Source organism: Chiloscyllium plagiosum, chromosome 24, assembly GCF_004010195.1.
Source record: "Chiloscyllium plagiosum isolate BGI_BamShark_2017 chromosome 24, ASM401019v2, whole genome shotgun sequence".
NCBI lineage: Eukaryota > Metazoa > Chordata > Chondrichthyes > Orectolobiformes > Hemiscylliidae > Chiloscyllium > Chiloscyllium plagiosum.
This window is the reverse complement of record NC_057733.1, coordinates 30,350,737-30,365,288: the sequence shown is the minus strand read 5'-3', so window position 1 is coordinate 30,365,288 and position 14,552 is coordinate 30,350,737. Positions and strand designations below refer to the sequence as shown.

The window sequence follows — 14,552 nt, the reverse complement described above, 5'->3', positions numbered from 1 at the left end:
GTTACTGCTTTTTCCTTAAATACACAGGTTTTGTTCACTTTAGTTTAAATGTCTTTTTAGGAACACTGCATACCTTAATCACAGGCAAACAATCCTCATTCACTTACTTATGCTTGGAGTTCACTCTGATTTTTGGTTCAATGTCTTTTATCTCTATCACTTATTTATCAGTCATAGAATCTTAGATTCCCTCCAGTTCAGATAGAGGCCATTCCACCCATTGAGTCTGCACCAATCCTCCAAAGACATCCCACACAGACCCAGTACACTCCTTACTGCATCCCCATAACCCCTGCATTTACCATGGCCAATCCACCTAACCTGCATATCCCTGGACACTACAAATAATTTAGCATGGCCAATCCACCTAACCTGCACATTCCTAGACACTACAAATAATTTAGCATGGCCAATCCACCTAACCTGCACATCTTTTGGCCTGAGGGGCAAAATTGGATCACCCAATGGAAACCCATGCAGACATGGCGAGAATGTGCAATGTGTGCACAGGCAGTCACCCGAGGCTGGAATCAAACTCAGGTTCCTAACACTGAGAGAAAGCAGAGCTAACCACTGAGCGACCATGCCAACTCCTTCTGCACTGTAGGAATGCTATGATTATTGTCTTCCTCTTCTTCTTTTAATTTGGTTCTCGGTTTCTTATCTGACATTGAATTTAAGATAAATTTATTTTTTGCCTGTTTATAAAATAAGTGCTTTCCAGACATTTCCTTTCCCACTGTAAGCTTACCTTGAAGTTTGAAAATTGCTCTTGTCCCAGATGTGGAGGGGAGTGAGTAGAACTCAGAACTGTGAATTTACGGCAGGGAGTTAGGGTTGTGAAAACAGTGAAGAGTAGTTACAGGAGTGAGGGGTAGAGCTGTGAGGCAATGGGAGACATGGAATTGAGAAGGGGAGGGAATTATAAGAGTTGTTGATAAAGAACTGTGATGGTGGAGCTCATACATGGATGGGGGGTGTATGGATGTGGTCAGTATAGTTCTGTTTCTGGATGGCTGATTTGCAATGAATAATGTGGGTTGAACTCCCCCATGAAAAGTTCTCCATCTCAACTCTTCCCCTTTACTGAGGCCTGGTGACCCTCAGGTTAAACCACCACCTGCTGTCTCTCTCTGCCAAGAGAGCAGCCCTATGTCTGGTAAGACTATAGCAACTTTATCTTTATACCTAGAGACGGGGGGGGGGGGGTAAGTGTGGAAGGGATAGGGTTCAGAAAACAGGCAAGGACATCCTTATCATTTTTCAGCTGCTGTTGGAGACAGCAATTGGGTCTCAGAGCTGAATTCACCAAACCAAGGCCAGTAGACCAACGCGGAGAAAACATATCATGTACACACACACACATTAAAGTGCCTCAGAACAAGTATTGTTCCAGCAGTATCTCCTCTCCATAGCCACCACTGGGGTCATGGATAAGAGGGGTGGGGTCCAATTACACAACTTGTGAGCTCCCTGGGCTTTGGGGATTCGTCAGTTTGGGGCCCCTGTTTTGTATGGTTCTTCAATCTGCCTGCCCTGTTTACATTGTTCCCAGCTATCCTGTAGAGGGCACTGCACACTTTTGCATACCCTGCTGGCAGTGATGTTCCAGGAGAGACCTACTGGAAAGTATATGAACAAATGTCATTCTAACAGAGAGTGGCACACAGTTTACATGAGGTGTCTACCTTCAATCTACAGACTATGCTACACAGAAGGATGGTAGAGCCCAAAAAGCAAATAAGAGCCTTTAAAATTGAAAATTCATTTCATTTTCCATTCACCTTTTCCAAATCTTTCTTCAGGACAAAGTTAAAAATCACACAACACCAGACTATAGTCCAACAGGTTTATTTGGAAGGACTAGCGTTCGAGGCACTGCCTCTTCATCAGGTGGTTGTGGAACATGACCATACGACACAGAATTGATAGCAAAATGGTTACAGTGTCATTGATTTGTAATTCTGTGTAATATAGTCATGTTTCACAACCACCAGCACCTCAAAAGCTAGCGCTGCCAAATAAACCTGTTGGACTATAAACTGGTGTTGTGTGATTTTTAACTTTGTCTACCACAGTCCAACACCAGCACCTCCAAATAATTTCTTAAGAGTTACACTTAAACCCGTCCTACCTTTAAGGCTGGACTGCTTTGTCTGCAGTGTGTGGCATTTTACGTTTTGGCCAAGTTTCAATCATTTTTTTGCTACTGAGCTTGTATAATTATGTATTTTAAATTGCTCTCTGTACTTCCAAGTTGATAAAAGGCCACTTTTAAAAGTCCAAACTAGGTATCTTTGGACTGGGACATTTTCTGCACTTCATTGACTGCATCCTTCAAGCCTCAAACAGGAATTGGAAGTACTTCCTTTTGTTCATAGTTTTAAATGTACTACAGTAATTTCATTTAATTTAAACATACACTGCGAGATTTCAGTCACTTCTGAAACTAACATAGCAAACTAACATAAACAATTCGACTTTCTGGCTTCTTTTCAGAAGAATGCAAGAGTCAGTTGATGAGTGAGAATTGAAGGCATTATTAACGGACAGTTGCCATCTTTAAAGGAATTTTGACAGTTAGGTCAATTTTAATTTAATAGCATTGACAGTAGATCCTGGTGTAATATCACCATCTATCCATTTTAAAGATCTACGAGACATCATATTGACATTTACCAATTTCCAGTAATAGCAGACTCTGTTTTCTGTCAAGAATTTAAATCTATTAGGGTTACTTGCTATCAGTTCTCAATGCCATGAAAGCAAAGGTCAATTTTTGTGATATTTGTTCCATAACATACTGGAACCAGCCTGCAGGAGACACACAAGGGGTTTCATTTGGCTTGTTAACTCATTCATTAAAATCATACTTCATCCTTTCTGCTACCAATCGCTTCTGATTGGGAATTCAATGAAGAAACATGACTGTCCTGGACTGCATTATATTAAATTTTTCATTCCGCTTTCCAAGTTGAAAAACCTTCCTTAAGATTACTTTGATTTTACCTTCATTTGTGAGACCAGTTGAATTTTCCTGAAGCTAGGGGAAACTTGAGGAGAGAACAGTGTTGAGCAGAAGACAAGTGCCTTCTCAGTCCAGCAAGGGTCAGGAGGGGCTGAAAGACTTTCACTGAACAGCAAGCTTCCTCACTACCAGACTCCCTTTACCATACAAGCCTCCCCCATCACTGTCTGGGATCAGACTCTGCCAAAATGGCACCTTCTCCATCCGGTACCAAGCTTTGGAGCCCCAGGCATTCAAGACTGGGGGAGCCTTATGAGAAGCCAGACTTGTCACCCAGTGTGACTTCCAGGGCTAAATGTCACATGCTTTGGAGTCAAACCAGTGCATCAGAGAGCCCAGATGCCTGAGTTTTCCACGCAGGACCAGATCTTGCCACTCTGTACTCTTCCTTTTAACACATTAGTGTAAGAATATACAAGCATTTGGTCCAGTTACTAGAGAGGCAAGATCAAATCAATTACATTTTAATGGGAGTTATTTAAACTCCAAAGTTATGACAGGGCAGAAAATAAATTCAGATTGTTAAATTTAATGCAAAGCTAACAGAGATTAGGTGGCCAAATGGCTTTTTTCCACACTGAAATTTCCAAGATTCCATAATAAGCCTGCACTGAATATGACTTTTGCTGCTGATAGACATTTGGATATATCGCCTATAATTGAGATTATGAGCAGAGAACTACATTCCCTGAAATGGCCTCATGGCACAGAACTGCAGAAATAGTTCTATAGTCAAATGTAGTCAATTTATGATGAATTCATTGGCACAGGTTCAGGCCTTTTTTTAAACAAAAGTAGCAAGTTAAATTCATTGTGAAAATCTGGTAAAGTTTATTTCTATCAAACTGTTCTTTATTTGACCTATTGAATGTTATGACTACTTCAGGAACAATCCTTAACATGTCTAACTAAGAAGGCAATCTTTTGAAATCCCTTTGTTCTTAATGGAAATGGAATTTTACCCAAGAAGTATAAGTTATTCTTATTATTTAATTGCAAAAAAAATGAATTTACTTAGCTGGCAAATGCAGTACTGCTGCTAATAAATACATTCCAGCTATTTGCCAAATTCTAAACTCCTATTAATAGTGTAACCAACTTAAAACTATACAAAGACACTGGACTGAAAGAATAGGCTTATAGTTATTTAAGGGAACATTGTGAGAGTTAAAAATCATCAGTCCAAAATGAAATAGTACAATGAGATCTTGATCAACTGAAGTATTTGGCCAAGAAATGGCAGATGGAGTTTAATTTGGATAAACCTGAGGTGCTGCATTTTGGTAAAACAAACAAATTAGGACTTACACAGTTAATGGTAGGGCCCGGGCACCATTGTTGAATGAGAGACTTAAGGGTGCAGGTATGTAGTTCTTTGAAAGTGATGTCACAGATAGATGGGGTAGTGAATAAAGCATTTGGCATGCATGCCTTCATTAGTGATTGAGTATATGAGTTGGGAAGTCATTTTACAGCTGTTCAAGACATTGGCAAACAAGCAGGAGGCTGGAAGAACACAGTAAGCTAGGCAGCATCAGGTGGTGGATAAGTCAGCGTTTTGGGTGTAACCCTTCTTGACATTGGTATGGCCACATTTGGAGTACTGCGTACAATTCTGGTCACCCTGCTGTAGGAAGGATGTCATTCAGCTGGAAAGGGGGCAAAAAAGATTTACAAGGATGTTACCAAAGCTGGAGGGTTTGAGTTGTAAGAAGAGGATGGATAGGCTGGGACTTTTTTCTCTGGAGGGTCAGAGGCTGAGGAGTGACCTTATAGAGGTTTATAAAATTATGAGGGGCATAGATAAGGTGAACAGTCAAGGTCTTTTCCCCAGGGTAGTGAGTCCAAAAATAGGTGGCATAGGTTTAAAATGAGGGGGAAAGATTTAAAAGGGACCTGAGGGACAACTTTTCACACTGCCGATGATGCATGTATGGAATAAGCTGCCAGAAGAGATGATAGATGTGAGTACAATATTTAAAAGTCATCTGGATGGGTATATGAACAGGAAGGGTGTGGAAGAAAAGAACCAAATGCTAACAAATAAGACTTATGAAATCTGGTTGGCATGGATGAGTTGGGCTGAAAGGTTTGTTTCCATGCTGTATGACTCTATGACTCTAAATACAATCCCACAAGTGAAACCCTCATCGTTCATTTGAAACGTGGCTGCGGCACAAAACTCCTACAAACCACATTAATATATCATAGAAAGCGTATTGGACAGTGCATGTCCTCTGCAGTGGTGCGAATTTATACATATTGCAATTTTGAGGCTACATTCTTGACCCATGAGAAGAATACAAGTCTCGTTTTAAAAGAAAATTTCATTTTATTTTGCTTTTTAATTTTTTTAATAGATATGAACCTTGCAGGTAAGACAGCACTTGGTGTCCTCCCCTAATTGCTCTTGAGAAAGAGGTAATGAGCCATCTTCTTAAACACAACTCAACAGTTTGCTTGGCCATTTCAAATGGCTGTGAGCTGGACCAGGTGACGCCAACTGATTTCCTTCCCTAAGGAACATCTATGAAGCAAATGAGTCTTTACAACAGCCTAGCAGTTCATGGTCACCATTACTGACGTGAGATTTTTGCTCTAAATTTAATGAAATTGATTAGTTTGAATTTACCAGTTGCTGAATTGTGATTTAGACTCATGTTTTTAGATCTTTCTTTTCAATCAGTAAGAGGCTGGACGAGCCATTTTACACTGTACCTTACCATACTGGTGCCAAAGACTACATACAGGCAGTATTATTTTTAGTGGATTTATGCATTCAGCTTGTTGGAGAATGTAGCAATTTTATTTACTGGCATGATGAGACATTACTAGCATTTTTGGAACATAATGTTATAAGTTAATTCCAAGTCAGAGGTTCATTTACATGGTCATTGGGATTATCAGGAGAAATAATTGGGCTCAGTGCTTCTGCTGTTTCTAGGTCTCTTATCTTCCACCTGTATTACTACCACCCTGGTTTTTAACTCTCCTCCTCACATCCTTCAGGATTGTGAAGAGGGATCAAAATAATCCCCCACCACCCCAGGCTTCTCACAGAGATTTTCTCAAGTGCTACTTTTTGATTTGAAAGCAACTTTTTTATTCTCACTATTTGATTTGTTCAGTGGTGCAGCTGTTACATTTACCTTGACGTATGAGTATTGGGGCTCACACAGGAGCAGAATTAGACAAATACATCAATATTCTCAATAATTAGCAACAAAGCAACAACCCAAAACAAATTTCACATTAATTTTTCAGAGTGCCAAATATTTGAATTGGCTCAAGACTACAGGCAAAAGTTAGCAAACTTTTCTTTTCAAAATATCTGACACAATTCTGCACACAAAAACCCATCACCTTAAACACATCTTCATGAGATCATTATGCATGAATTTCCTTTACATATCTACAAAGTTGGAAGTTTAAGTTGGCGGTTACTGTACTTTACAATGCATTGCAGATTTAGATGTAATAATTGTTACAGGGTTCACTTCAATAATATTAATTACATTTTTCCTGCTTCTTGTAGCTCCTGATCATACGCAACCTTAATCTAGAGATTCCACATTCATTTGCAAGGAATTAATTGCCTCAGTGATTTCTAGTTATCCTGGCCCCTAATTAGCAGTTTCCCTTGTTAAGAGGTTGACAACTTGTTCACTTCCTTTACTGCTTCTCTCCCGCTCCCAGTTCACCTCGTATTCTCCTAACATTCTCTCGACTGCCTCTCAGCATCGTTCTCTCTCTCCACTTTTGCTCCACAGCCTCCCTCTCTCATTCTACCCTCAAAACCAGATGGGAGAGATCTAGCCTATGCTTAGAGGAGAGCTCCTCAGAGATCGCAAGAACAGTATAGTAACAGACCGTCCAAACCATCTCCGAGTGAGGATATTTTTCAATGTTTCAAAATAAACTTCAGTTTTCTTTAAAAGGATTTGTTTTGTGCTCACGACTCATGTTTGGCCCATTAACGGAACTAAATGCTGATTTACCAACTGGGCACTTACCGGTACTGTAGATGTGCCTGTTAAGGACTGTGTGTTTGCATCAGTGCAAGGCTGGTCGGAATGCGTCTGTGTTGGTGTGTAAATTGTCATGGCGTGCTCTGGTACTGTGGTCTGTCCAGCATAGTCCTGAGTAGCGTGCGGGTGCGCTGGAGCATATTCCGCTGGGATTCCGTTCTGTGGCGCAGGGTACTGGGCAGGGGGGTAGGGCTGTGCCATCGCTTCCGGAGGGGCTGTGGCTTCTTGATTACCCTGAAAAGAACACAGGACAAATTTATAATATTTCTCAGAGTGAAAATGCTTTCAGTCTTGCTTTATACACTGTGTGTGAAGAAATATTCATCATTCTACTTTGTGAGAAACGTTTGTCAGTGAACTTGAGAAAAAAACTGTAATATTCCAGAATACTGAATTCCCAAGTGAGGCCAGAAACATAAATGCTCCCGGAATCCCTCAGGGCCTAAAGTGAGTCAATGCTTATTGTACCAAATTGGTAAGGTTTAATAATTACCAAATATATGTGCACATTGTTCTCAAAATGATTATAGCAACTGATGAACAGACCTCTTATAAAATAATACTGCTTTGTAAAGCATACCATTAGTACACAGAGCAATTCAGCAGATCACAATTGTGCTGCTGAGGAAAATACCAGAGATCAATTAATTGATAATACTTGATTATAGCCTGTGATTGAGTACTACAGTGTTGTCAGCATTTCCAGCTGTTGCATTGATAGGTTAAATCAGAGAACCGGCTGAATATTCTGATAACAGAACCCTTGATTTCCCTCTGACAGAGATCAGTCAGTTAGACTCATCACATAAAGAGAACAAGAGCTCGCAAGATTTCAAGCTGAGCTGTTTTATCACAATGCCAATCACGCCACTCCGTTTGTCAATTTGGCCCATGCACACAGAGTTGTCAGGAAAGTATCCTTATGAAGTACCTCATTTTCTTTTAATGTTCTTCCAGCCAGTTGCTCAGAGCCATGATTTTAAATACAACTATTAGCCTATATACAGTCAGATATTAAAAGCTGGCTGTGTTTTGATAGGGTTTCTGACATATGTTGAGTCACTCAAACGTAAACACAAACTCAAATATTCCAAGCTGACAGCTCTGAGTAATATTGTAGGGATGACTGACAATAATGGTTTATTGATAAGCACTTCGGTATTTGACACTGCAGAATAGACCAAGGTTTGGAGCTAGTGAAAGCAGGCAATGAAGCAGAGAAATAACAGTGCAACTTCTAGGAATCACTATCAAAATCAATTTGAGCTCCTGCTTTGTATTCAGAATATCTGAACATTGATGGCATAAATTTATATCTGATAGTCCAAATAACTTGAACTCATTCTTTGCCCTGACTATCAGAAAATGGTCCCATCCCATCCACAGACTATCATGCTGTAAACATATTATTATTTCACTTTCAAGATCCATATAAAGCAATATACCATATATCATTCTCACTGGATTACTGAAGAGATCTACCACACTTCACTCCCTCCAGACTCCGTCACAGACATTTTCATGTTGTCCTCCCCAGGTGGTGTAGACCAAGAATGTTATTATTCTTACTTAATTTGTAATACCAATCAATCGTGAACCAATTTCAAACAACCCTTTCTAAAAAGACATGGATTTCAAAATCTAAACTAGGCTGAAACTTATATGGTTAATAAATAACTCCATTATAAATACATATCAAATATGAAAAGGACTTTTCATTAGACTCCAAAAGCAACTGGATGAACATAAACATATACCAGGCCCAGGCCAGTATATATCTAGGACATCGGCAGCAACTCTGACAACACATCGCTCTTTCAGTGCATTATCTGCTCATGTTTCCGAAGTGGAGCTTGGACATAAAAGCTTTTCATTTTGCCACTGAATCAAAGCTAATATTCTAAAATTCTGGTACATCACAGGCCTGTTATTCTTAAATTCTAATTCTCCGAAACAAATCTGTGCTTATTGAGAACCATCATCTGTTATCCCAGTTATTCCCTCACTATTTGTAGATGCACCAATTCTGGATATTTTCTAATCAACCTATCCAGAGATGTTATTACATAACTAGAACCCAAGTTTCCCAATTCAGAGACAAGGACACTACCATTGCAGCACAAGCACCCTTGTGGTTGGATGATAGCTGTCATGGTCACCATAACAGAGACTAATCTAGATGCAGGAAGGTTTGTTTCCAGACTAATCTTTCAATTCCACCAGCTGCAGTAGTGGAATAGGAACCTATGCCCCACTTCATTGCCCTCTTGATTGAAAACATGCTTGAAATCACAGTGGGTCAGGCAGCATCTGTGGAGAGAGAGAGAGCAAGCTAAGATTTCGAGTCTAGATGACTCTTCATCAGAGCTGACATGAAGTGTGAAGGGGGCAGCATTTAAACAATAGTTGGTGAGGTGGTGGAGTGCTGGGGAGAAAGTGTGCTGAAAGTGCAGATTAAGTGATTGGAATGTGAGAAAGGTAGATCAGTGGTGTGCCTAACTGCCAGACTGGAAAGGACAGACAGTCCCAATGGAGCTTGAGGAGGGGGGAGGGAGAGTGGTGGTGGTGGTGGTGGTGGTGGTGATAGGCATGGTATCAGTGAATATAACTAGTAATGCTAAACAAAAGGGATAGAATGGGAATGGGTTCATAATCTGAAGGTGTTGAACTCCATATTGAGCCCAGACGACGTGTTGTTTCTCCAGTTTGCAATGTGATTCACTGGAACACTGCACCATGCCGAGGGCAGACATGTAGGCATGCAAGCAGGATACTGTATTAAAATGATCGGCTATGGGCTTGTGCACAGATTGGAGGCATTCTGCAAAGCGGCTACCAAGTCTGCGTTTATCTTCTCCAACGTAGCATCGGCCACATTGGGTGCAGAGAATCCAAGAGATCAGATTGGGGGAGGTACAGGTGAAATACTGCTTAGCCTGGAAAGATGGTTTAGGCCCTTGGATGGTGAGCAGGGAAGAGGTGAAAGGACAGTTACATGGGAACGTGCCGTGGGAATGGGGTGGTGCTGGTGGTCAAGGATTGGACATGGGATTACCGGTCCAGTGACATTACCACAACACCACTGTCTCCCTACGCACCATTTTTGAAATGAGACCAATGAGTTGCTGCACGTTTGAAAATTGAATACAAGATTGACATCATTGTGCACTTTGTTTAAAGATCTATAACAACAGAAAAAGCAATACAGTTCCCTCCATGGCAGGACACACAGTTTTACCTTTACCATGTCTTATCATTATCTTGGTTGATCCATGAAATCCATTGACGGGATTGACAGGATAGACAGATCATCCTTAATATCCCAGAAAGCTCCAAGATACAACCCGTGGTCTAATTTGAACAACTCATTTTGCTTGGACCATGACCATTGGTCTCATTACTTTTAGGTTACGAGGGAAAGATCAATCAACCAAACTCCTTATTCTTGAGACAAAACATGAAATTGAGCTTTTCACTGCCGGTACCAGTGGGTGAGCTGCTTGTTAAATATTACATGGCAATAGTCAAGGAAAGGCAGAGAGCTTTCTGAATGTTCTAGTTAACATTTTCTCAAAATCACAACCACCAAAATAAGTTAAGTGGTGCCATGATAATGATAAAAAAAAAGGTCCACTGAATTTCAAATTCCATTATCTGATTTTAATACCGGAATTCCAAGGACTGAAATGGATTTAAAAAAGAAAAAAAATTGAATCAGCTATCCAATGAGGCATGAAGACACCCTCACCTCCTATTTTAATTTTCACGTAAGTGATAAGTTTACATATTGTAAATTCAAGACATTGTTTCTAAGCTTGATAATTGCAGGCATTGTTGTCAGATAATGGAATATATAATATTGTTTTTATTTGTACTTCAGGTACCTACTTTTGACAGAACTGGAACTAGCCGGTTCTCATGGTCTTTCGAAAGACAAAACAATTGGTAACATTACAAATTGGACAGAAACATCCAGACACTCAAAACTTAAAGAGATCTGAAATATTCACCATTGTGGAAAGATACCAATTAAACAACTGTGGTTTTAGGTTAAAATATTTATACTTCAAGAACACCCTAAGAATTTTAAACTGTACATTCTTTTTATCTTTCTTTTGTACTAGACACTATTCATTTTTCAAACCCTGTGCCTAAAGTGTCTACATATTTGACTTTGCATCTTTCCTTGAGCTTGGTCGATAAGAAAATTGCTCCTTTATTTCACTCAAGAAAACTTTGAAAATGGTTCCTGACTGATACAATGGATATAGACAAAGAAAAGTAGCTTTTAAACTGCAAATAACAATAAGTTGCAGTCAACTGAGGAGGTTGAAAAGAGGGGACATGGTCATGACAAAATTGGGAGCTCGTGCTCGGAAATTGTTCCACAGACTGATGACAGAAATGGAGTGGGGTAAAACAAAATTATTTTATAATTAAAACTGCAGAAGAGTTTCATAGTTCTGCGATAGTGAGGTGTGAAGGTGTTGGAATTTGAGATGAATACTTTCACAGAAATTGAGGAGCTACTTTATAAAACATTAATGACGCTGTCCTTGGAAGAATTCAAAGTTGTAACTAAACACTCAAGGCGCTTGTTCTGCCAAAAAGCTAGGAAAGTAGAAATTGCAAAATGGAAGGTGCAACATTTAGACTGGAAACTGAAGATATTGATACAAATTGATAGATAAGTTAAAATCAGAACAACAGAGATTAGAAACAGAACATCCAAAATAGTAAAACAAAAAGTAGGGAATTCCAGGAAAGGGAGGAAAATAATAACCAGAGAAGCAGGATGGAAAGGAGGGAGAAAATTCTAGGAAAGAGAAGGAAGAAAGAAAGGGATTCCAAGTTTGGGAGAAGATTTGTAGCTCGGGTGCTCGTTGTTGTGGTTCTGTTCGCTGAGCTGGGGATTTGTGTTGCAGACGTTTCGTCCCCTGTCTAGGTGACATCCTCAGTGCTTGGGAGCCTCCTGTGAAGCGCTTCTGTGATGTTTCCTCCAGCATTTATCGTGGTTTGTCTCTGCCACGTCCGGTTGTCAGTTCCAGCTTTCCATTGCAGTGGTCGGTATATTGGGTCCAGGTCGATGTGCTTATTGATGGAATCTGTGGATGAGTGCCATGTCTGTAGGAATTCCCTGGCTGTTCTCTGTTTGGCTTGTCCTATAATAGTAGTGTTGTCCCAGTCAAACCCATGCAACATGAGTTCGACTGGGACAACACTATTATTATAAGACAAGCCAAACAGAGAACAGCCAGGGAATTCCTAGAGGCATGGCACTCATCCACAGATTCCATCAATAAGCACATCGACCTGGACCCAATATACCGACCACTGCAACGGACAGCTGGAACTGATAACCGGAAGTGGCAGAGACAAACCACTATAAATGCCGGATGAAACATCACAGAAGTGCTTCACAGGAGGCTCCCAAGCACTGAGGATGTCACCTAGACAGGGGATGAAACGTCTGCATTACAAATTCCCAGCTCGGCAAAACAAAACCACAACAACAGAAAGAAAGGGAGGTTAAGTTGAAATAGGTCAGGTTTTGAGTGGAAAATTCAAACTGAAGGCACTTCTGGTGAGGGGGCCATATTAAACTCAGGTATAACGGCTGATGTGTTCAATTTTGTCCATTTAATCCCCAAGTTTGATGGAGAAGGGATGCATGCCTCCTTTATCTCTATTGGACTGTTAGCACAGCAGACAAAGTCACCAGTCCAATAATGGACAACACAATTGCAGAGCATGCTGACATTCTCTCTTACCTGAGGAGAGTGCAACTGGCTATGAGGCAATGGAAGGGGCTGTTTGAAGTGGATGCCAGTTAGTGCTACAGGCATACTGGCAAAAATTCCACACCCTCAGGAAATGGTCTGACCAGTGGAATTTGAGTGGCTGAGCAACATACTTTTAACCAATGGATCCCAGGCAATTAAAATTGAGGCCACATTCAAGAGATCATTCTCCTTGAGGATTTCATAAACTTTATACTGTTTCCAATCTGGACTCATGTCATGGAGCAGAGGGTGGTTATTCTGGATGACAACCAGGAGTTACCGCACAGACTTAAACTCAGGCAGCATGGCATTAAGAAGTTTTCATAGACCAGAGAGAGAGAGAGAGAATGGAGTGATATCCCTGGCGTATGCTGGACAAAAAAGGGAAGCCAGGCAGAAAAAACCCCAACTGTCTCCAAACGTTGAGAGAAAGGATTGGATGGGAGACAGGTGGGAATCAGCCACAAGTCCTTCCAGTGTGGAAGCCAGGCTGTGAAAAACAAAACATTGTTAGTTCAGGCGTCACACAGGAACTGACAGAGGTTCAGAAGCCCTACAGAGGGGCAGCAAAATCCATTAGGAATGGATTGACTCAAGAACTGTCACTTGAAATAAACAGGACTGAAGTTCAACCAACAGTATCAGATAGGATCAGGACAGAACTCAGAGTGAGAAGGAGTGAAGCTAGGCAACAGCCATAAAGTAAGGCAAGAGAGGGCCAGATTCGTGACAAAAAAAATGACAGAAGAGAGAGAGAGAGATCTGATTAATGGAAACCTTCATGGTATATTTAAACACAATTTCTCAGGTAGGCCAGGAAGAGCCACAGGGGAGGATAGCAATAGTGACCCATGGAAAGTGGAACAGGTTAGGGGAAGCCCATTCCCAAAATAAGGTGAAAAGGGAGGAGAGGATACCCCACAACAAACATCACTGACAGAGGCCACCATAGTTATGCCAGTGAAGTAAATGCAGAGTTACCCACCGGAGATCAAAGTTTCAAACCTCACCCAATCAAAAAGGGTGGATGTAAAGTTAATTGAGACTGATGTGTGGGAATGTAAACCCAGACACCCTTGTTACCTTCTAGCAATCAAAGTGCCTGAATTCAGTACATGGATTTTAGAACCAGGTACTGTAAGAATTTAAACTTGGGCAGAAAGAATAGCTTCAGGATCAAGTCCAGCTACGTTTCATCCACAGTTAGGAAGATGCCAGAAAATCCAAAAGGTGTATGTTGTCCCAAATTCTGTAACATTATTTCATTCTGATCTTGTAACAGTATGCTCTCTGCAAACAAATAAGAAAAATATCCTTTGATTCTGGTGGGTAGGGGTCACAATAATAATTTTCCAATTCCATTATCTAATTCTAAAACCTGGTATTGGAACTAATGAACTGAAAAGGATTTTAAAAATAAAAATACTGACTTAACATGGCCTTAGAAACTAGCTGGCCACAACTTAGCCAAGCTCTGTGTAATCAACATGAAACAAACAAAATTGACTGAGCTGAAATTAATAGATGGAAACATTCCACCACTGTACAATATGGGCATTGGCGAGAAAGGGGAAAATCACGTGAGATCAGCAGGGAAGTGATTCCTAAGGGGAAAAAGTCTCAATTTCCTACCAGGTGTTGAACAATGAGATGACAATCTCACTACTGAGTGGCACAAGTCCACATGCAGATATTGCATAAATTGACATCCCA

General features: G+C 40.5%; 1 protein-coding gene across 15 annotated transcripts in view; it reads right to left on the bottom strand.

Annotated features, from left to right (window-relative positions):
* rbfox3a (RNA binding fox-1 homolog 3a) overlaps positions 1–14,552 on the bottom strand; it is a 1,786,123-nt gene that overhangs the window by 445,896 nt on the left and 1,325,675 nt on the right. For all 15 annotated transcript variants that reach the window (XR_006315228.1, XM_043714674.1, XM_043714673.1 and 12 more), the window contains one exon: positions 7,042–7,290. Coding sequence is in view for 14 of the 15 variants with exons in the window: in XM_043714674.1 (XP_043570609.1) it covers positions 7,042–7,290 (249 nt within the window). In the remaining variant the exon portion in view is untranslated. The remainder of the gene's footprint in view (positions 1–7,041; positions 7,291–14,552) is intronic.